Below are 24,389 nucleotides of genomic sequence, written 5' to 3'. Positions count from 1 at the left end.
TCACTCTCAGCCCAAATCTGGAATGGGCCAATTCGCTCTGGCCAACTTGCCTCCGCCAACTCACCGTGGGACAATGCACCATGGCCAACTCACCGTGGAACAATTTAACAATTCAATTTAATTATTTAAAGTATTTTTTTTTAAAGTTTTGTCATTCACGTTTCATTTTGTCCCTCCTTTTGTGTCCTTTCTTTAATGATTCTGTTCTATTTCTTTGATATTAGTGTAACTCTTAACCTGCAGTAAGTTGTCCCCTGGCAAGGTAGCCGTGGTGAGTTTGCTATGGCGAATTGGCCACAGCGAATTGTCATAGAACTGCTTACTTCACTTCACAAGGTTGTTGTTGTGGGGAATACAGGAGGAGGAAGGAGTGTAAGGTATATTTGCCACCTTGAGGTACTTGTAAAGTAAATAAAGATGGGGTAAAAATATAATAAACTGACAAGGAAACACATCTACTGAATCCCTTATTAGAACTGTTTTTATAATGGTAAAAACAAAATACCCTAAAAGAAACCAAGAGAATCCTGACATTTTATATGAGACATGAGCTTTTTTATCTAAGCAAATTATTGATTTTTTTGTTGCCTTTTCTTTCAGCTGTGGAAGAAGTCATCTTTTAGAAAGAGTATGTGAAGTTGACTTAGAGGCCTGTCAGCTGTTAATCCATGGGTTTCTGCTCAACAAAAATGGCTCTTATGTTTCGGAGGGAGAAGAAAGCCAGACTGAGGAAATAGAGGATATGGAAGATGCCTTTTTAACTTCAGAGTGGGAACAGTCAAATTGCTTTTCAGTTAATAGTTCCAAGCAAAAATCTTTTCGACACCGCATTATTGGGAAGAAACACCAAAGTACGCCCTGTGAACTGAAAGAGGTATCGATTTTTTGTGTATTTGTTTTGTTTTCCAGTTTGTTTCCAGCAGTCATTCTTTTCAGGTTTGATGAGGCTTGTTCCATTTTGGCCTGCAAGCAAGCCAGCCTAGTAAAAAAAAAAAGTGAAATGTATTATTTATTGGAATCAGATGATGAAATGAGAAAGGGATGTTTGATGCATTACAGGATGTTGACTTTCATTGATTATCATAATACCCATCATAGTATCCCACAGGCATGCACCCACTTATCTCAAGTAAGAGGTTGTTCCTTTGTGTGATTTTTCTTTCTCTCTTGTTTTGTAGTTCATGTTATTCTTTCAGTTGACAGCAGCAAGATAATGTAAACAACTCTCAGTTCAGAATCAGTATGAGATACTTGAGGGCCATTCCGGATGCTTCCCTACCAGCCATTACGTTCAGCCTTCTCCATAGTCAACTCTTCTGAAGTCTTCCCCTTTCTTCCATTGAAGAGTTTCCCAAGTTGCTCCCTCCACCCCAAATTCCTGGCAAATTTAATCTATAATTGAATCTCTGTGCTCTGAAGTTTCTTATTGGCAAGCCTCAAGCTCTAATTTGGCCAAGACATGAACCACCCCTTCATGGCACTTTTTGCTACTGATAAATTTGGGGGAGGGGGGAGAGAGAAGAAGCAAGCAAGGCTGGTTTGAAGTAGCCCAAGCTTATTTATGAGCCAATTAGAATTTTGCAAGTATTTTGGCTTGTATCACAAAAGGACTGTTTATTTCTTCAAATGAAAGTATGCATTCTTCTGCGAAATACCCTGTTTCCTCTACGCATTCTGACTCCTGGCTAAACTACATCATTATTTTTTTGAGTCTTGAACTTGCTTGGAATAAAAGCGTACATCTAACATGAGCAAAATCAGAGGGCTGCATCTGCGCCTTTAATAGTGAATGTGCTGGTTCTGTTTTATTCTTTCAAGGTCTTTCTCCTTCAGAAGGACAATGTCTAAGTTTTTTTAAAAAAAAATGCTAGAAACCTTTTTCACACAAATATCCAGGGTATATATCAAAGCTAGAATATAACAAGGGAGAAAAGGAAAGGAATTGTAGAGCCACTCAGTATCCATTTAAATTCAATCACAGGGATTTATTTTACAGTGGTTAAGATAGAAACCTCCGTATATCAATGTTCTTTATATATTACTGATTCGGGGGGAAAAGTAACCACTCTCACTACAGTCTTTCCAAAATATTTCCTGGGCAATGGAAAGAGCTAAAGAAGAAAAGTGCCTATTGACATACTATATTAGAGAAAAACAACTTCTTCAAAAAAAAGTCCACATTACTCAGTCATTTTAATACTTTTCAAATCAGCTGTTAATTTATCCATTAATGCCGTAGTTTATGTCCATGAGTGTTCTATACATGGAGGAGTCTTCCATCTGAGGTGAGCTAAAATGGTACAGATGAGGATGGGTTTGCTCAATTTGGGCATCAGGGTTGGTTCAAAGGTACAGATTGAGATGTTTAATGGTAGAATTGATCTGGTCTTTCAAAGAAGACCTTATTGGGGAGAGATTATCTGGTGCAGGACAGTCCTTTGGGTGAAGAGTGTTTTGAAAGTGCTGCTGGTGGCTCCAGGCAGTGCCTTGTAAAATGAAAACTATAAATTTGAGAAAGTGACTCTGACATTGTTGTGTATTTATCATGTATTTATCATTTATTTAAAAGGAAGAAAAAGTGTTAGCTCTTAGCTGCCTCAGACCGAGGAGAATAGAGAGAACCAGAAGCCAAGGATGTTAAGGTCAAAAAAGTGTACTCAATATTTTCAGTGCATCATAAGACTTTTCTTTTTTTTTTAAAGTCTTCCTTCAGCTATAATTATTTTACTCATAATATGAGTGAAAAGTTCTGAATTATTTTGGGAGGTAATTTATTTTACCAAAGCTAGTCTTCAAAGTTACTTGTTACTGGCAACCTACTGTCTTTCCCAAAATTAAATGAATACTTAATCAACTATGCATATAGCTACAGCAAATCAACTCTGAATTATATAATGGTGTCTCATTACATATTAGTGATTACTTGAAATTTATGAGAAGGCAAGCCACAAATACATTAAGAACTTCACATTGGTCTGATAAATTTAGTTCTGAATCAAATTACAAGTAGTAGCCAAGTTTCAGCCTTTCAGCAAAACAGAGTTTGGTAACTTTATTGGACTTCCCTCAGGAAGAAAAAAGTCCCCAAACACTTAGATAAACAGGGCTAAGAACTGTATCTTTGTTCTTTTATGGCACGGGTGTCAAACTCGCTGTGTCACATTGCTGTCACATGACATTTCACAATGTTTTTCCCATTCCTAAAGCTGCGATCGGCGTGGCTTGCACGTGACGCATCCGGCCTACAGGCCACCAGTTCGACACCCCTGTTTTATGGCAACAGCAGCCATAACAGTTGTCAGTATCTGAGCGGGCAGGAAAGGCTATCCAATCAGTCTTCAAATATTCTTTTAATGGTGTCTCCCCCTGTACAGTGAAGTTGTTGACTTCCTTTTCCCACACATCTTTATATGGTACAGTAGAGATGGTTTCATATTGTCTGTCTGCTTTATGGTGATTCCAATAAGCAAGACTGGAAATCTCCTTTCACAAATGGAGCCCTGATTCCATAAGATGCACATGGGACATTTTCACCTATTAATTGCAGCTGTTGATATTGCCTGCTATGATTGTCAGTTGGGTTACACTGCCTCAAACAGATCCGGGTGCAACTTGGGGGTTCTTCTAGATTTGTGACTCCTGCTTGAAGAGCAGGTGGCAGTTGTGGCTGGCAGCACCTTTGTACAATTTTGTGTTGTGCTCCAATAGTGCCAGTTCCTAGATTGGGAAGCTCTGCTCATGGTCACTCATGCCCGGGTCACCTCCCAGATGGACTATTGTAACATACTCTACATGTCCTTGAAGAACATCCAGAAACTTCAGCTTGTGCAAACTGCAGAGATGAGTTGAGATGAGTTGAGATGAGATGAGCATACTGGCCCACATTAAAAATGAAATTCTGTAAATAGAAATATGATGAATAAATCACATCACACTCATTTTGGAAGCACTGAGGCACATCCAGGTTGAAAGGATTAACTGGTGATGTCACTATTGCCTGGGGGATGCCCAATTGCAGGTTTCTTTCACGTCTCCAGAGCGAAGGTTGGGAGTTCATCCCACCAAGGGCAGCACTAGGGTCCTGAATGCTAACCTCCAGCCCAGCACCCTAATCACACCCTGGTCCTTGATGAATAAATAAAATAAAAAGTGCCTACTGGTGGAACATGAAAGAATGCATTGCAAGTATTCTGGGAACCAAAAGCAGGAGAAGATAACAGTAGTTGGGTTTTCCAAGGAAGTTTTTGTGGTCCGAAATTCCTGGTAAAATGAGGTAGAGATCAGTACTGAATACAAAATGTAGTGTCTGATTTTGCAATAATAAGTAGAAATATTCAGAATGGCCTTAATACTGCAATGTAGTGTAAAGCTGTAATGTACTTTATTTAGGACCTAGCATATGAAAACTCATTCATTATAGAATGAGTTTCTCATTCTTTTAGAATGAGGTGTGAGCCAGCTAATACGTTTCTTTCTCATTCAAGAAAAACAATTAGCCTTCTTTAAATGATTCAAAACCAGTACTTCAGACTTCCTACAGATGCAAGCACAGCATCTTTCTCCTGAACTATATCTATGAAAGCAGGCTGACTTTTTTAGGCTTATGTGTTCCAAAGCGCATCTTCCAAATCAGTCTGAAAGTATGAACTCCTGTAACAAACCCTCTAAGACCAGTGATACATGTCTGGTTCTTATGTGGTATGCTTTGTCCTTCGTTCCTTTCTAGAGAAAAGGATCACCCACTCAGGAATGATGAAATTACAAATTTCTTTGGGAAAATATGGCCCTCAGAAAAGTTCATTTCAAGCAATTGGGTTGGTTCAGAGTATTTTCTATCTTTAAGATTTTCTTTTGTATAGAGGAGTCGGGAATCTTCTGGAAAAGCTTCTCAGAAATAATTTGCTTCACGTGTGACCTAAATAGCTTTGTCCAATAACTTTATTACTGAGAATAATTACATTGCTGATATCATTTCAAGGTGCTTAGTTTCTATCTTCATAATATGATAGGATAACTTACTTTAGCATTCTTAGGTAATAAAAAATTATATGCATGTATTTGGATCCCAGAAATCTAATTAGACAGGTGGTGGAAATCTGCCGTCAGGATCTCCTGCAGAGTACATATTTCTCTGTATAGTTAACACCCACTAATTGCAGAGACTAGAGAAGTCATGCTGGGGGATTTTAACCTTTCCCAAGTGCTTCGATTGCCATCAAATGAAAAAGCTGGGCATGCTTTTTTTTTTTAAACTAAAGATCAAAAATGTGCATAGAAGGATATATACATTATACATAGAAGGATATATACATTATACGATGGTTCCGTCCCGGAACCGGAGAGGTTCCTGATGGAGCTTGGGCCATTCCCTGAGGATCTGGCCCACAGCACGGCTGAAGAACTAGTTGCGGCCTGGAAACAGGCCGCGGCTGGGGCTTTAGACCGGGTTGTGCCTTTGTGGCCTCTGACCCGGCGTAGATCTCAACCAGCCCCTTGGTTCTCCGAGGAGCTGAGGGAGATGAAATGCCAGAGAAGACGCCTAGAGAGTGCCTGGAGATCCAGCCATTCCGAAGCTGACCGGACACTAGTTAAGTCTTATTCTAAGACTTACCTAGTGGCACTGAGGGAAGCGAAGCGTTCCTACACTTCCTCCCTCATTGCATCGGCAGATAACCACCCGGCCGCCCTGTTTCGGGTGACCCGCTCTCTCCTTCATCAGGAGGTGCGGGATGACCCCTTACAGGGACGGGCCGAGGAGTTTAGTGGTTATCTATACGATAAAATCGTTCAGCTTCGGGATGGTCTGGATCAAAATTGGGATGATCCAGGTGAGAGGGCGGAGACTCGTCTTGTCGAGATTATTTGGGTTGAGTTTGACCCTGTGGCTCTCGAGGACATGGACAGGTTGTTGGGGAGGTTACATGCCACAACATGTTTACTGGACCTGTGCCCCTCCTGGCTGGTGCTGGCCACACAGGAGGTGACATGAGGCTGGCTCTGGGGGATTATCAATGCTTCTCTGTTGGAAGGGGTTTTCCCTGCCGCCTTGAAAGAGGCGGTGGTGAGGCCCCTCCTCAAGAAGCCTTCCCTGGACCCAGCTGTTTTGGGAAATTACCGTCCGGTCTCCAACCTTCGCTTTGTTGCGAAGGTTGTTGAGAGTGTGGTGGCATGTCAACTACCCCAATACCTGGATGAAGCTGTCTATCTAGACCCATTCCAGTCCGGCTTCCGACCCGGATATAGCACGGAGACGGCTTTGGTTGTGTTGGTGGATGATCTCTGGAGGGCCAGGGACAGGGGTTGTTCCTCTGCCCTGGTCCTATTAGATCTCTCAGCAGCTTTTGATACCATTGACCGTGGTATCTTGCTGCACCGGTTGGAGGGTTTGGGAGTGGGAGGCACCGTTTATCGGTGGTTCTCCTCCTGTCTCTCTGACCAGTCGCAGACGGTGTTGACAGGGGGGCTGAGATCGACCGCGAGGCGCCTCACTTGTGGGGTGCCGCAGGGGTCGATTCTCTCGCCTCTCCTGTTCAACATCTATATGAAGCCGCTGGGTGAGATCATCAGTGGTTTTGGGGTGAGGTACCAACTGTACGCTGATGATACGCAGCTGTACTTTTCCACCCCAGGCCACCCCAACGAAGCTATCGAAGTGCTGTCCCGGTGCCTGGAAGCCATACGGGTCTGGATGGGGAGAAACAGGCTCAAGCTCAATCCCTCCAAGACGGAGTGGCTGTGGATGCCGGCACCCCGGTACAGGCAGCTGCAGTTGCAGCTGACTGTTGGGGGCGAAACATTGGCCCCAGTGGAAAGGGTGCGCAACTTGGGCGTTCTCCTGGATGAACGGCTGTCGTTTGAAGATCACTTGACGGCCGTCTCCAGGAGAGCTTTTCATCAGGTTCGCCTGATTCGCCAGTTGCGCCCCTTCCTTGACCGGGATGCCCTATGCACGGTCACTCATGCTCTTGTTACCTCCCGCCTGGATTATTGCAATGCTCTCTACATGGGGCTCCCCTTGAAGAGCACCCGGAGGCTGCAGTTAGTTCAGAATGCGGCTGCGCGGGTGATAGAGGGAGCCACACGTGGCTCCCATGTAACACCACTCCTGCGCAGACTGCACTGGCTACCTGTGGTCTTCCGGGTGCACTTCAAGGTGTTGGTTACTACCTTTAAAGCGCTCCATGGCTTAGGGACAGGGACAGGGGTTGTTCCTCTGCCCTGGTCCTATTAGATCTCTCAGCGGCTTTTGATACCATCGACCATGGTATCTTGCTGCACCGGTTGGAGGGTTTGGGAGTGGGAGGCACCGTTTATCGGTGGTTCTCCTCCTATCTCTCTGACCGGTCGCAGACGGTGTTGACAGGGGGGCTGAGATCGACCGCGAGGCGCCTCACTTGTGGGGTGCCGCAGGGGTCGATTCTCTCGCCTCTCCTGTTCAACATCTATATGAAGCCGCTGGGTGAGATCATCAGTGGTTTTGGGGTGAGGTACCAACTGTACGCTGATGATACGCAGCTGTACTTTTCCACCCCAGGCCACCCCAACGAAGCTATCGAAGTGCTGTCCCGGTGCCTGGAAGCCGTACGGGTCTGGATGGGGAGAAACAGGCTCAAGCTCAATCCCTCCAAGACGGAGTGGCTGTGGATGCCGGCACCCCGGTACAGGCAGCTGCAGTTGCAGCTGACTGTTGGGGGCGAAACATTGGCCCCAGTGGAAAGGGTGCACAACTTGGGCGTCCTCCTGGATGAACGGCTGTCGTTTGAAGATCACTTGATGGCCGTCTCCAGGAGAGCTTTTCATCAGGTTCGCCTGATTCACCAGTTGCGCCCCTTCCTTGACCGGGATGCCCTATGCACAGTCACTCATGCTCTTGTCACCTCCCGCCTGGATTATTGCAATGCTCTCTACATGGGGCTCCCCTTGAAGAGCACCCGGAGGCTGCAGTTAGTTCAGAATGCGGCTGCGCGGGTGATAGAGGGAGCCACACGTGGCTCCCATGTAACACCACTCCTGCGCAGACTGCACTGGCTACCTGTGGTCTTCTGGGTGCACTTCAACGTGTTGGTTACTACCTTTAAAGCGCTCCATGGCTTAGGGCCAGGGTACGTACGGGACCACCATCCCACCACAGGGCCGGGATAGCTCAGGCAATAGAGAAGCCTGTTATTAGAACACAAAGCCTGCAATTACTGCAGGTTCGAGCCCGGCCCAAGGTTGACTCAGCCTTCCACCCTTTATAAGGTAGGTAAAATGAGGACCCAGATTGTTGGGGGGGCAATAAGTTGACTTTGTAAAAAATATACAAATAGAATGAGACTATTGCCTTATACATTGTAAGCCGCCCTGAGTCTTCGGAGAAGGGCAGGGTATAAATGTAAACAAACAAACAAACAAACAAACAAACCTTCTGCTACCGAATACCTCCCACCGACCCGTACGCTCACACAGAGAGGGGCTTCTCAGGATTCCGTCCGCCAAGCAATGTCGGCTGGCGGCCCCCAGGGGAAGGTCCTTCTCTATGGGGGCTCCTACCCTCTGGAACGAACTTCCCCCTGGATTACGTCAACTGACTGACCTTCGGACCTTCCGCCGCGAGCTGAAGACCTATTTGTTTATTCGCGCGGGACTGGCTTCATGATTTTTAAATTTTATAATTTTATAAATTTTAGAGAGTTTAATTTTAATGGTATATTGTTTTTAAATTTTAGCCGATATATAATAAGTTTTTTAATCTTTTGTTTTAGTTGTATATTGTTCTATTTTTATTATGGCTGTGAACCGCCCTGAGTCCTTCGGGAGAAGGGCGGTATAAAAATCTAATAAATAAATAAATAATAAATAAATAAATTTTCCATCTTAAAATTTGTTAAGCGGAACCCGATCTTTTCTAGAGGATGTACAGTATAGCATACTGTATATACATGATGAGAGCTGTCCAAAATGAAACCATCAGTTTATTTTGTTCTGGGAATTCATCTTATATGTTAAGAACATTGTAAGATTTTCCTGCCTCCTTGAACTGGTATCCTAAAATCAGGCGCTTTATGATTAGATAATCAACTATTCCCCTTGCAAAAGTCCTTGATATTCTGTTTGACTTTCTCATTAAGATGATGGTTCCAGGAATTTGCAAATGAACATGATTCCATGCTCATTAAATATTCATTTTTTTCTAAATATTTTACTGTCTAATGAGCAATATTTTGACTCTTTTTCACTATCATCACCCATCCTTAACAATGTTGTCCAAAAAATCCCTGAGGAATCTAAAGGAGCATGTCCATGAGAATAAAGTCTTAAAAAGGCCATGTAATAATGCAAGAAGGTGATATAAACTTGACATGTTCTTGTGATTTTTACATTTAAATACTTCCTGAAAACACCTATAGAAAACTGTAAAGCACCTTTAAGAATGTTTTAAATGTTGTAGTCACTGCTTTTGCAGAGATACAGCATTGGAGAAGGAATAGGAGACAAATTCAGTGACGGGATTCAGCCAGTTCGCACCGCTTCGGGAGAACCAGTTGTTAACTGTTTGAGCAGTTTGGCAAACTGGTTGTTGGAAGAAATCATAGTTTGTATTTGTACAGAAACTTAGACAACTTCACATTTTTGAAATAATGGAAAAATAGATCATACTTAATTGCAACTTCATAGGTAGCCAAACTGCAATAAAAATAAAATAAAATAAAAATAAATATTAGAGAAATCTTACATGCATATATACCTACAAATAATGCATGCAAATAGGGTCCAATTTTTTTGCATTAGGGGAAATTGCTGGCAAAAATTGTATTTTAGGTAAAATTACGAATAGGTACATTTGTGCCAAAAAGGTGCATGAAAATTCATAGATACGTTAAATGAAAACTTTACCAAAAAGAATCTCTGACTAATTTGGAATTAGAATTAGAATCTAGCAGCATATTTTTATTCTGTTTTGATCGCTAGCAACTGCTAATTATGAAGGTTGGAGAATTGATGCTGGAGAATTTGACTTTTTCCCCCTAAGGTGAGCCAATTTCCCTCTCTCTCCTTCTATTTATAATTTGCAGATTTGCAAAACTGAGAAGCTGAAAAAATTGAAAAGAAATATTTGCCCAAGGAAAGGAAGGACATACTGTACTGGGAATAGTGCTTCTCCAAGAAATTTCAAATCTGATAAATCAGTAAATGGGAGGACTTACTAAAAGTAATCCTCCACAAAATTTCTGTGGAAATGGGAAAATGTCCCTCCCCCCATTATAGGGAATTAATTTGACCCATTGGCAATCATTTTTGGCATCTGGCAATACAAAATAAAAATAGAAGAGATAACCAATAGGAAGGTACTGTTTCCATTTTATTTTATTTTTTAAAAAATAACTATTTTTTTAAAAAAAGTAAATAAAACATTTTATAACCAAATTTTGCAAAGTGAATTTCTTTTCAGATTAAGATATACTCCAAAAGTCTGTTTTGCTGATGTTAGTTTAATGAAAAATATAATGATTATTTAACAATTCCCATTTCACTAAGTCTCTTTAGGCTGTAAAGCTTCTGTTACACGGCTTCCTTCAATCTTGTGCTATAAAGAAGCAGGAAACCATAATCTATTCTTTATAATGTAGGAAATTTAGACAATATTTGAGTGTCCACAAAACAGAATGTAATCTTGACGCTAATTAATCTTATCAATGCTGTTGCATCTTCGATGGGATTTGTAACATTAGGCTATTTTACTTTAGCCTTTTACTGAATTTGAGGGCACATAAGGAGAATTGACCTTTTTACAAATGTGTACAAATATTAATATTACGATAATTGATTTGCCTGCCTTCTTCCTTCATTGTCAGTAAAAAGCACATTTTAGGAAAAAAAATTCTGATAATTTAAGGCAGCAAGTAAAGTCAAAAGCTAAGCAGGGGGCAGGAGGAGACGGGCCAGAAGAGTAACAACCGAATTACTGTGCTGTATAGTATGTTTCAGGATGAATATTCAGTTTTCATCCCTGAGAAGAAAGAGAGAGATTCCAATTTCCTTTGCAGCAATTACAAGTATGATTTTCTTGCTTGAAGTCAATAGAGTTGTCAAACTATATGTGCCACAAATCACCACCAAAACCAGGAAAAACAAATTACCCGTATCAATAAAAAAGCTCCAATCCCCCCCACAAATCTCTCTGGCAAAAAAAACAAAACTAGTTAACTTTAAAATCCACTACAAAAATATATGCTACCAAATAAGGATTGAATGCACCGATTACCACATCAAACAAGAAGAAGATCTTCTGCACACAAAATCCAATCATGCTTTCTATAATTTTGAAAAAAACAAACTTAATGACTCGAGATCCATTTCACCCCTAAAAGGATCTAACGGTAAAGAATACAATGATGAAGCAGTTAAAGCAAACCTCTTTAACATGTTCTTCGGCTCAGTCTTTGTTAATAGCAATGGCTCATACCCAACATTCCCCAGTCGTACCAACAATGACTACACAAATAGTCATCTAACACAAATAGATTTCACAGAAGATAATGTTGAAAAGGCACTACATAGATTGAAACCATCTCTATCTATTGGACCTGATGGTCTATGTGCATACTTCTTAAAAAAGCTTTCCACTGTTATAGCAGAACCCCTAAATAATCTTTGAAAAATCTTTCAGGACCAACTCCCTTCCCAATCTATGGTCACTAGCCACGGTCTTCCCTGTCTTCAAAAAAGGAGACTCCAGCCTAGCTGAAAATTACAGACCAATTTCTTATTGCTGCATCACCTGCAAAGTAATGGAATCTATCATTAACCAGTCCATTACCCTCCACCTAGAAACAAACAACCTACTCTCTAATAAACAATTTGGTTTCAGGAAAAAATTATCCTGTAATCTACAACTTCTACACTACAAAAAATATATAGACTATAAATCTTGATCATGGCAAAGCAATAGATGCAATTTACATTTTCTGTAAAACCTTTGATTCAGTGGTACATGACAAACTACTTATAAAACTAAAATCCTATGGCATCTCCGGACCCCTCCATAATTGGATAACTGTGTTCTTGTCAAACAGGCAACATGTGGTCAAAATAGGCAGCGCCCTATCAAATCCTGCACCTGTTAATAGCAATGTCCCCCACGGCAGCGTTCTAGGACCAACACTCTTCATATTATACATAAATTACCTCTGTGATCGAATTATAAGAAACTTTGTTCTCTTCGCCGATAATGTTAAACTATTTAACACTACCAACAATGCTGCTACCCTTCAAAAAGACCTTGACTTTGTGTCGGAATGGTCAAAAATTTGGCAACTCCAAATCTCAACCAACAAATGCTCTGTCTTACACATTGGCAGAAAGAATCAGAACACAAAATACAAGCTAGGTGGACATGACTTTGTAGATGACCCTCTCTCTGTCAAAGACCTTGGAGTTCTCATATCAAATGATCTAAGTGCCAAAGCCCACTGCAACTACATTGCCAAAAAGGCATTAAGAGTTGTAAATCTAATCTTGTGTAACTTCTTCTCCGGTAAGATTACACTACTAACCAGAGCATACAAAACATTTGCTAGACCAATTCTTGATTACAGCTCATCTGTCTGGAACCCGCACTGCATATCGGACATTAATACAATAGAGCGTGTCCAGAAATATTTCACAAGCAGAGTCCTCCACTCCTCTGATCGCAACAAAATATCTTATGCTACGAGACTTGAAATTCTGGGTTTAGAAAATTTAGAACTACGCCACCTTCGGTCTGACCTAAGCATAGTACATAAAATTATCTGCTACAATGTCCTACCAGCCAATGAATATTTCAGCTTCAAGCACAACAATACAAGAGCACACAATAAATCCAAACTTATGGTAAACCGCGCCAAACTTAATTGCAGAAAATATGACTTCAGTAAGAGGTTTTTTTTATAAAAAAATTTTTTTCTTTACATTCATATACAATAACATATTTAATGTACAGTCATACAATGTACAGCTTGCCCAGTCACCACCCCCTCCTTTTAACTCTCTACCCTCTTCTACCTTCTACTTTCCACACCTTCCTCCCCTTCTCTTAACTACATCCTCTCCTCCTTCCCCCCTACACCTTCCTTCTCCCTCTTCTACCCCTCTTTCTTCCTCTTCTCCTCTTTCCTACCTCCTACTCTCTTCTCCTTTCTCCCTCCCCACCATTCTGAAATGGTAGCTGGGCAGACCCGACCTTACATTAATTATATTTATACATCTTCAATAATCCCTGTACATTAATCATCATTCCATTTTCTACCCTCATCCCCCCCTTAATTCCCCTCCCTCATACCCCCCGCCCCCCCCAAAACTTCCTAGAATAAAATGCGGGGTATCAAAACTAACAATCATAATCCAAAATAAATTTTAAATTATAATCTCTAGTCAGTCCACACATCATCACACTCTCAATTCCCCTCTCCTTTAAAAATATATCTAATACAAAACAATTCCTAAATTATAATCTCTAGTCAGTCCACACATCATCACACTCTCAATTCCCCTCTCCTTTAAAAATATATCTAATACAAAACAATTCCTAAATTTACTTATATGCTATTTAATATTTTTTTATCTGATACTTATTTTGAATATAATCAATCCACATTTTCCATTCTAAAATATATTTTTCTTGTGTATAGTCTTTCAAATAAGCAGAAATTTTTGCCATTTCTGCCAGATTTGATACTTTAAGTGTCCATTCTTCAATTGTAGGTAATTCTTCTTTCTTCCAATATTGAGCAATCAAAAGTCTTGCGGCTGTTATTAAGTTCAAAATCAATTTAGTCTCTATAGCTGTACAATCCATAATTATTCCTAGTAAAAAGAACTGTGGAGTAAACTTAATCTTCTTTTTCAAAATATTCTGCATGATCCACCATACTTTAATCCAAAATGCTTTAACTTTTTTACAAGTCCACCATATATGGTAATAAGTGGCATCTTCACAATCACATCTCCAACATTTAGCCTGTACATTAGGATACATACATGACAACTTTTTGGGGTCTAAATGCCATCTATAAAACATCTTATAAAAATTTTCTCTCATATTTTGTGCTTGTGTAAATTTAACATTCCTCACCCAAATTCTTTCCCAAGTTTCCAACATTATTGGTTGCTGAAAATTTTGTGCCCACTTAATCATACAATCCTTAACCAATTCAGTCTCTGAGTCTATTTCTACTAATACATTATACAACCTCTTAATATGCTGTTGACCTTGATCTCTCATTTGTTTTAACAAATTATCCTCAGTTTGCTTAATACCTATTTTTTGATCTAATTTCCATCTTACTTGTAATTGTCCATATTGAAACCATGTATAATTTTTCCCTTCTTCCCCCATCTTTTCTCTGGATTTTAATTGTAATTCCCCCTTTTCCATACAAAGAAGTTCTTTATAAGTAACTACCTTCATCTTTTGATATGTAACAAAGTTTTTAATGCCTGGAATGTACTACCTGACTCTGTGGTTTCTTTCCCAAACCCCCAAAATTTTACCCTTAGACTGTCTACTTTCAACCTCACCCCATTCCTAAGAGGTCTGTAAAGGGCGTGTATAAGCGCACCAGCCTGCCTACCGTCCCTGTCCTAATGTTTTCTTTTATTCATACCCCTTACATGTATTTATAATTATGTTTACACTTGTATCTGTCATAAAATACATGCTTGACTAAACAAACAAACAAACAAACAAACAAACAAATAAATAATAGAGTAGCATGCATTTTTCTTCCTAAAGTAGGATGGTACCGTTGTTGCTGATGAATAATAACTGCGATAAAATGATTTTATTGCTAATTACTATTTTGTTAAGTAGTTTTATTCTTCAATGACTTTGTTAAATAATTTTAATGGTTCAGAAAGCCATATTAAGCTACAAAGTGCATATCTGGATATTTTTTCTTCCTGTTACATTCATAAATACTGAGACTCTCTATATTTAGTAATTTCTCAACTAGAAAAAAATATTTTCTTCACTGATTCCATGGGCATGTATAAACAGGAAGGTGAGCATGAAATGACATTTTCTTAGAATCAATAAAATGTTTGTTCAGTGGTAGGATGAGAACACTCATGTTTTTACTCTTGATAGTCTACTTATACTGAAATAAGCTCATATGTTCTCATTGTGGAAAGGTGTAATATAAGGAGTAAAATATTCAAGCTAAAAGTAATTAAATGATACTAGAAAAATTAAAGTAAGAAAACCAAGGCATGTGAGGATCAATATGCCTGAATTTGCTGAATTATAAGAGAATCATAGAATCTCTTCTCCAATTTAAGGAAACACCGTTTCTAGAAAATAATAATTACTATTCATAGATAATGTCCAGCCATTAGCAGTAACAGTTGCCAAGAGAACAGGGGCTGTCTTAGACACCAGGAGATATAGCATATGGTCTCCAGGAAGTAAACTTGCACCCCACTTGTGATGCTTATCAAAAGCAGCAGGGGTGCTCAAAAACCTAAAGGAACCTGTGAAGCCCCATCAGAAAACAAACTGGACTGTCACACTGGAATATATGTGACACTGAACAGACACAAATAAATGTCATCATAAATAGGAAATCTGCTTAACTTTTCTCAGAGAGGCTTATATTCAAAATGTATTTCTTAACATAAGATTTATAAACCACAACATGAACCAACAATGTTTATACTGCTAGAGCACTTCAGTCCTTGTTCAGTAAATAAAGGATTTATATAGATATGAAGAATTGTAAGATTTTTCTTGGCATACAATGCCATATATTTATGAATAATTTCTTGAATGAGCTATCAAAAAGCTGTTCTCCCCTAGAAAATTACCTAATTTTAAACTTGACAGTTCTAGCTGGTATCTAGTTGGTAATCTAGTTAGTATTTTTTCAGTAGTTTGGTTAGCTTAGAAGTCCTCTGTTTTAATAATATAAGAAGATCCCTACTTACCATTTCAGCAATTCAAAATGATATAGGCAGTTAGACAAGACAAATAAGCCAGTATCCTATAAGTAGAAAATTCCGTAAAGGAGAATATTTGTAGCTCAGAATTGACACGAGAGGTCCTTGGTACTCTCTGAGTTTGTTGGGCTATTTGCTGTTGGCTTCTTTGGTTTACTTGATTGTTGGTCTGATGTTAAGCTTGGAGTTAATATATGCTGATCTGGGTCAGAGGTGGGATTCACTTACCTTCCCTACCGGTTTGCAAATGTGAGCGCACAGTAGTCGCGCATTTCGTCCGGGCAGGTGAGCGGAGCCTCCCACAGTTGCCGCTACTGGTTTGCATGATCCGGACAAAACCTGCTGATCATCACTGATCTGGGTGCTGATTGGTGATGGAGTGATGCTTGGGTCTTTTTTGTTCCTTTTTGGGCTGGGTGATAGCCTCTTTTGCATAGTCTATAGATGTTACTTGGTGCTAGGGATTTGAACCGCTAAACTGCTGACCTTCTGAACAACAAGCTCAGCATCTTTGTAGACCTGAGTTTTTAGTTTGCCTTTGTGGTCTCTGCTGTTCAGGATGTCCAGGAAGGGTAGTTGTTGTTTTCTTCTTCTCTAGTAAACTGGATTCTTTTAAAAACATTATTAATGGTTCTGTGAGTGTTCTCTAATTGGTCCTGTTGTGGTGAAGGTGTCATCTACATATCTGATCCATATTTTTAATTGTATTTGTGGAACTGCTATGGTTTCTAGACATTGCATCTACAACATATAATATAAGGACCGGATGAATGCTTAGTATCTTGACCTATCTTAAGCAATATGACCAATAAATTATTTTAAGCTACGTATCAGCATTATCTGTCTTCCCCCTTTCCTATTTTTTTAACATTATCAAACATAATGATTTTTCCCAGTTCATCATCAGTTTCCCCAAGAATGTGAATTTCTTGCTGATCAAGGCAGCAGTTAGCTTTTATTTGGCCCAGATCAGATTAATTGGTTTTTATTACATTCAACAGTACTCATAGAAACCTTTTTTCAAATGTATAATTTGAAGGAATCTATCTTCTTTCCTTTGCTATCTATGCTTAGCTTTCACAACCAATATCACCATTAGAAATGTCAGATCAGTTCCCTGAGTACAGTAGTTTCTTGCTCATTGTAAAGACACTTCTGAAGAATTGTGCTCTGTCACACTTACTAGCCTTTAATAGACCGACCTTCTTGTAGTCAGAGAAGCAACTTCTTGGATTTCTCTTACTCTCTCAATTATTTGATCTTGTAACACTTGACCGTTTCTCAAATCTGCTTGATCATTTCACATTTCTCTGTCAGTGTATGGCTGTCATTCTCTGCCTACAATTTTTTCTTTCATTCTAGAATATTGTTTCTAGGCAGTTTCAATACATTATTTCTATATTCCTTTAACCTTATTTGATTCCGTTCGGAACATTTCTCTTCAGCATTCTTATTTTTCTTAGACATCTTTTCTTTCCTGGTTGTATGGTCTCCATATTTTGCTGGCATCCTCTTTTGCCCAGCTTCTTGCCCCATGCTGCTTTACCTCTTGCTCATAAGTGTCTTTCAGATGGGGGATGAGGAGGTTCTTCTTGGTTTGCTACTTCAAATGTTTTTCCCCTTCCTTCCTTCCTTCCTTCCTTCCTTCCTTCCTTCCTTCCTTCCTTCCTTCCTTCCTTCCTTCCTTCCTTCCTTCCCTCCCTCCCTCCCTCCCTCCCTCCTTTCTTTTTCTTTCTTTCTTTCTTTCTTTCTTTCTTTCTTTCTTTCTTTCTTTCCTCCCTTCCTTCCTTCCTTCCTTCCTTCCTTTCTTCTTTCATTCCTCCCTCTCTCCTCCCTCCCTCCCTTTTTCCCTCCCATCCCCCAGATTCTTATATGTATATGTTTCTGAACTCTGCCTCCATCCTAAACTAGTGTCATTTCCTCCCATTCTATCTACTCTCCCATTAAATGACCTTCAGTGTTGGGACTAGTTAAACTGTAACCTGGAGCCAGATGGTCTGGGATAAAAAGTCCACTATCTTGTGAAAAGCAGTTTCTTTTTGCTGTCAACAAAGTTTTCCTGCCATCTCACAGTGAGATGGGCATCCATCCAACCAACCAACCAACCAACCAACCAACCAAATATTGTAAAATCTAGAAGGCCTGAAAACCTGTCATCCTCATAAAAGTAGGGATTCAGCTTTACTATAGTATATTGGGCTCCTTCAGAATTTTACTTCCTCAGAATGTTCAGTTTAAAAATATTATTTTTAATTAACAGAAGAGACTAGAGGAGCTTCCAGAATGAAAGTTATTTCTTGTAACAGTAGATCAACTTGCCAGTTTTAGAATGCCATTTGGCTAACATGCTGACAAGGAAGTTTTTTGTACATACACAGACTGCACAGCAGAATTCCACCTGGGAAATATTTAAAATAGTTTCAGTGTCACTAGCTTTTATATATAATTAGTAGATCAGGCAGATAAAACTTTTAGCAGTGACATTAATAAGCATAGGACCTGCTGAGAGGCATTTTAGTTATCTATTTTTGAAATTAAACTGAAAAGGTTTTATGCTGTTTTTAAAGAGAATGACTGATAGGGATGACATAAAGACAAATGATTACCTTTTCATTTGAGCTATTCTCTATTTTGCAACCACCTTGGAATATTCATTTCTTTGGTTAAATCTGTCAACATTTATAAATAAATAAAATAATGATTCTGATTAAAAATGAGATTATTTTCAGTGATTAAAAATATGAAATTCTGACCGCAAAAGTACCTCTACAAGAATTTCCCCCACATTCCATTAAGTAGATTGCATTGGGTTAATTTTAATTTGCACGGGGTGGGGGGGGTACCAAGAGTACGATTCCTACTGTTGATCTGGACTTGGGACTTTTCCCTCTGACCCATCTAACTTCTATTTATACACAAAATGACTATTATAAGCAAAAGAGAGAGAAAAAGAGAAGGTGCAGATGGGAAGGAGGAGGAATGTGGGATAATCCCCCAAACCTAATGAGTTACACATTCCAGACCAAGATCATAGTTTAATTATACATTATATTTTTAATACCATTTCTTAAAAAACAGATATGTGTGTATGTGTGCGTGTATCTAAATTCATATCATTTATCCTAATATGCCTACTTTTTGTTTCTAATTACATTTGAAATAACAGTTTCAGTGTACACATTTTTTTTAGTTGCTTGTATTTCATATTTTTCTTCCAAGGGATGTAGATGAACCATATTTTATATTCCTGTCAGTTCTTATTGGAGCTGTAATGGCTGAATTTGCACAAAGTCCTTGATCAAGAATAAAATATGATTATATAAATTATGCATTTATACATGTAGTTTGTTTGAACCCACTTTGTTCCTTGTTGCTAGCACCATTTTTAAAATAAATAAAATAACAATAATAATGGGAAAGGTTTGAATGGGATGCAGTTTTATTCAGAAGTCCTGATTAGTAACTTCAAAAGAAGCCAGAGTTCATAAGTGAGAAAAAGCCATGATTTAAAATCTTAGTTTGTAAATGAGCAACGAGTCACAATCTTTAGTTTGGATGACAGGTGAGAGAAACTCTACCTGGTTTAGCAAATGTGCAAGCAAGAAAGATCAAAGTAAATATATTCATAGTAAAGACACACCTAGTTGCTTAAATCATCCAGAAAACTGCATCGATAGCAGATATTTGAATACAGGTTATATACTCTTGTATAATCTGAGATTTAAACAGTATGCTCAAGTATTGTGATCTGGCTGGGGGAGCGAAGGTATGTAGATAGCAAGCATTTAAAAGGTCACAACTTTCACATTGTCTTATTTTGTTTATAGCAACTAACATTTTCAAATCAGTGTTGGCTGTCTCTACTGTGACTGAAATGGGAGTCTGACCTATAGCCATATATAGTGGTGTTGTTTGGTTAGATTCAGCTGAAGCACTCAATAAATCAACACTGGAATTGCAGCTTAATTTCTATACTTAAAACAAATAAAACATTGCCCGATTTGCATTATGATGGTTCTACTTGGGTGAAGTCCTCAGAGAGGAAATTAGATGGGAGTTTCTTATTTTCATTACTTTCACTGATAAATGTGCATTTATGAGCTTTAGCTGAAAGCTTTTGCTACCAACATCTAGTATTTAGTTCAAGTAATAGTGCTGAATAGATCATATTCCTAAACATATACAAGCTTTCTTCAGCACTGATTCTGAGATGGACATGCTTTTTGATAATCAGTAATCCATTTGGCAATGTGTATTTTCAAAACAAAAATAATAATTTCATGAGTGGTTGCCTTATACATTTGTAAATGAGCAACATTTAGTGTGTTGATAGAGCTTGCTAGCCATAAAGGTATTTTCTTAACGTTTCCCAATTTTGAAAATTGTTCAGGTATTCTCCCACAACCCCCCAAAATATGCAGAATCCTTATAAATACTGAAGAAATAATTTAACAGTTTGAGAGATGGGTTGTTCATTGTTGTCTTTCATTCAGAAGTTGCCTAAAACATTTACCACCAATATATGGCGATTCTTCCTCTATTCTTCAGTCTGATTGTCCATGTTTTTAAAAGCTTGTGCTACACTGACACCTGAAGTATAGACAACTGATGTAAACCTATCTTCTAATAGAATTTTATGGGGCAACATTAAATCAAATACAATTATTATAAAGTTCTATAGGGGACCATTTTAGGGATTGTAAATGTCAAAAGCTTTCTTTCTAAACATTGGTGCCCCCTGCAAAATCAGATTATTTTCTTCCTTCTTTCCTTCCTTCCTTCCTTCCTTCCTTCCTTCCTTCCTTCCTTCCTTCCTTCCTTCCTTCCTTCCTTCCTTCCTTCCTTCCTTCCTTCCTTCCTTCCTTCCTTCCTTCCTTCTTCCCTTCCTTCCTTCCTTCCTTCCTGCCTTCCTGCCTGCCTGCCTGCCTGCCTGCCTGCCTGCCTTGCAATTATGTTTAAAATGGAAGACTAGCTACAAGAAGAGTGAAAAACAGTTATATCATTTTGAGGAGCAATATAAAACTGTCAGTAAGAAAGTGGGGTCAGTGATAATACTTGATAGGTGGATAAACATGCCAAATCTAGTCTGAACATCTGAATAAGTGTACAATGAACCATAATAATTAGACTGTAAGACTATTATATTCATCCTTTTGTGCTTTGTGTTAATAATAGAGAGAATAATTAAACGTGAAACAACAAAGAAGATCTCAGACTGTTTGGTGTAAAATTGATACTTTGTCATAGTTCCCAAAACCACAAATTACATTATATTTCCATAGGCATATGGAAGAGTTGCTTTACCTCTCAACAGTTCCAGTGAGCAAAGCTATCATAATAATTTAGTGTGGCAACCATGGAATTGAATTTGCAGTAACATTTCTTGCAGCATTAGTTGGGTATCAAGCACCACTTTCTAAATTAACAAACCGTATAGTCTAGAAAGAACTTTACCACCTTAATAAGAACTAAGGCTTAATCTCCTGTTGCATAAATTTCAGCTTGATAAGTGTGGAACAAATCCATTGGTCCAATTATATAAGAAACTAGTGCACACCAAAGAGACTTGCACAATCAGCTGAAAGTATGCATACAAACAGAGAAAGAGAGATTGTCTCCTTGAAATAGTGCTCCTTAACATAAGGTTCCCAGCTATCTCACTTCTGATATGTATTTCAGGGTATATCTTCTGCTATAGCGTTTCATTTGCTTCTGAGCAGTGAAATATTATCAGACACCAATTACGGTAATAACAACCGAATGTATGACAACCATTTCCTTTTCATATTTTTTATGTACTTACAGGAATTCTATATGGTTTCTACAGAATTCAGAGCAAAATGCAAAAGAATAAGCAAGAAGCTGGTATTCTTGGAAGAGCAACTTCAGCTAGCAGCCTGTAGCTATGATGAAAACCTTGTTCATATCCTTTTTTTTTGATGTGTTGTATTAAGTACTCCAGCAGAAGGGGTTGCATTCACTTGCCTTGTGTGAATCTTGCTTAAGATAACTATTGTTATCTTGTTAGTATTGTTAGTATTGTTTCCTAAAAATGTTAACTAGTCAAACATTTTTTATTTATTTTTTATTTATTTATTTTGTCAAGCTTGTATTTTATGACAGATACAAGTGTAAACATAATTATAAATACATGTAAAGGGTATGAATAAAAGAAAACATTAGGACAGAGACAATAGGCACGCTGGTACACTAATGCAAGCCCCTTACAGACCTCTTAGGAATGGGGTGAGGTCTACAGTAGACAGTCGAACTCTTTTTGAAGATAATAATGACATAAAATAATATAATAATATTAAATGACATAATTTAATTTAATTTAATTTAAAAAAATGAAATGACAGTTTAAAAACTACTGAATCAGACTGATGAGAAATAACCTTTTTAACAGATCTGTTAGTATGCTTTTGAGTGCTATAAAGTAAAAGTAACTAATTCCTAGCTACAGCATTGACTAGGAAACTGGAAAAGAAAACCTTGTTTTGTTTCATCTAAAAAAAAATATTTTTAAAGGGAAGCGGATTAGCTCATGCTGAGAATAGAGTTCCAGTAAATCACATAATTATCTGTGCTTATCTCATAAAGGCTCTTTATTTGAAGTATTGGCCATTCGAGAAAAAAAAGGCCTTTTGGTTAGTTCTACTGAAAGATTCTCATCAGTCATGTTATCACTTTCCTCTGCTACCCTAATTTTCATACAACTTATAATTTTTTCAAAGGCAAAACATCTATTTAAAAATAGATTTTAGGCAAGAGCAAAAAAAAAAATCTGTTTAATATTTATATATTTATTTATACTAATCAGTCCACTCTACCTTTAATATGCTACCCCACCAGGGTTTTACTCTAGGAACAGGCAGACAACCAACTCTAACTTTTTCCACAGGTTGTAAGACTTTCATTGGAAGAACCAGAGGCTATTACTAGAGACAACTTGAGGTGGTGACTATTGGTCCATATTTGTCCACCAGGAGTCAATCCTATCTTGACGACATTTCAATCAACTAATAAATGTATCAAGAGTGCAACCTTGGAGCCTAAAAATTACATAAATTGTCATCAGGAAAGAAAGAAATGGCAGGATGCTATATAGCACAATATACTAGGTAGAATGAGGTACTTGTACTTCCTACTTCTCTCTGTGTATGATTGGGTATTATAATCCACATAAGGATAATGGTTTTTAATTTTATTGAGCTGTATTAGTGAGTGCTAGTTGCCTTTCATCAACTTCCTTCAAAAATATTTTTTGATTCCATCCATTTTAAGAATATCTAAGGGCTGCACTTTGTAATTTGCATCTTGCCTTGCTCCCTTCATCCAGTAACAAAGACCCATTTTCACTTGTCTCAGCAAACCTTCTGTTTTGGGGCATCTAACTTTCCCCTGCTCCAGCCTCTGTATACACTGTGCTCACAGTGTATACAGAAGTTTGATAAATAAATAAATAAAAATCACTGTCTGCGGCTTCAGGTCCTTTAATTCCCTCCTCCTTCCCTTTACCTGCATCATCACAAACAATTATTAGTAATTACATTTAGCTCTCACCTTTCCTCCAAGAGTTACATAGGAGTTTTCTTTCATGTTTAGCTCCACAAAAATAATCTGCTGAGGAAAGCTGAGCAAAAATCAAGCAAAGTCCCTCAGTCAATTTCTATGGCTATAGACTTTAACCAGAGTATTCCCAGTCTTAATCTTAGCCACTATACTGCCATTTTTAACTGGGCCCATGTACTTCAGTGACTAGCTTCTCCATTTTATGTTAAGAAGTAGGGTGACTCAGAATAACTTTTCACAGGAACAAGCAAAAGGCTTGTTTGAGGGCTTGTTTGAGGTTGGTTAGCAAGTAGTAGCAAGAGGCTTTCCAAAAATTATCTTTGCTTGCACTGCACTGAAATTTTTGCACTTATTGCTTTGCACTCACATAATAGTTTTCAATTTTTTTTTTCTATCAGCCATCTGATATAATTCTAAATTACCAGATGGATCAGATGTATTCCTGAGCAGTCAATTCCTCAGAGTCTGTCAGAAAATCATTTATCTAGTGCTCTTGAAACTGAGTGAAATCTTTTCACTGGCTTGATCTAAATTAGGTCAGTTTAAAATATGCTGGTTTTCACAGAGCCCATAAAGATTCATCTGAACCATTTTCATGCCGTGCTAAATATGAAAATGAAGAATAGATAAATTCTTGTTAATATAAAGTCTTGTTATTTCCAAATTACACTTTTATAATACTTACAATACTCTACTATTGCAGTAGAGTATTGTTAAGAGAAAATATCTGTTAACTGTTATAAAGTTGTGTGGTTTACAAATATCTGGCACAAAGATAGTTGTATTAGAAGCTATAAATTGCTAGTAAAGAAATTAGTAATTCTGATATTAGATTTACAGTAATCAAAACATGTAAA

The 24,389-nt window shown here is 38.3% G+C and overlaps 1 protein-coding gene across 1 annotated transcript in view; it reads left to right on the top strand.

The window, feature by feature from the left end:
- The window catches only part of DISC1 (DISC1 scaffold protein), a 176,551-nt gene that overhangs the window by 139,636 nt on the left and 12,526 nt on the right, over nucleotides 1-24,389 (top strand). Inside the window, exons 9-10 of the mRNA XM_058166515.1 lie at nucleotides 601-874; nucleotides 21,763-21,881. Of these exons, the coding sequence (XP_058022498.1) occupies nucleotides 601-874; nucleotides 21,763-21,881 (393 nt within the window). The remainder of the gene's footprint in view (nucleotides 1-600; nucleotides 875-21,762; nucleotides 21,882-24,389) is intronic.

This window comes from Ahaetulla prasina, chromosome 1, assembly GCF_028640845.1.
Source record: "Ahaetulla prasina isolate Xishuangbanna chromosome 1, ASM2864084v1, whole genome shotgun sequence".
In the NCBI taxonomy this organism is placed as follows: domain Eukaryota; kingdom Metazoa; phylum Chordata; class Lepidosauria; order Squamata; family Colubridae; genus Ahaetulla; species Ahaetulla prasina.
The sequence above is the reverse complement of the archived record's forward strand: the minus strand, read 5'-3'. Positions and strand labels throughout refer to the sequence as shown.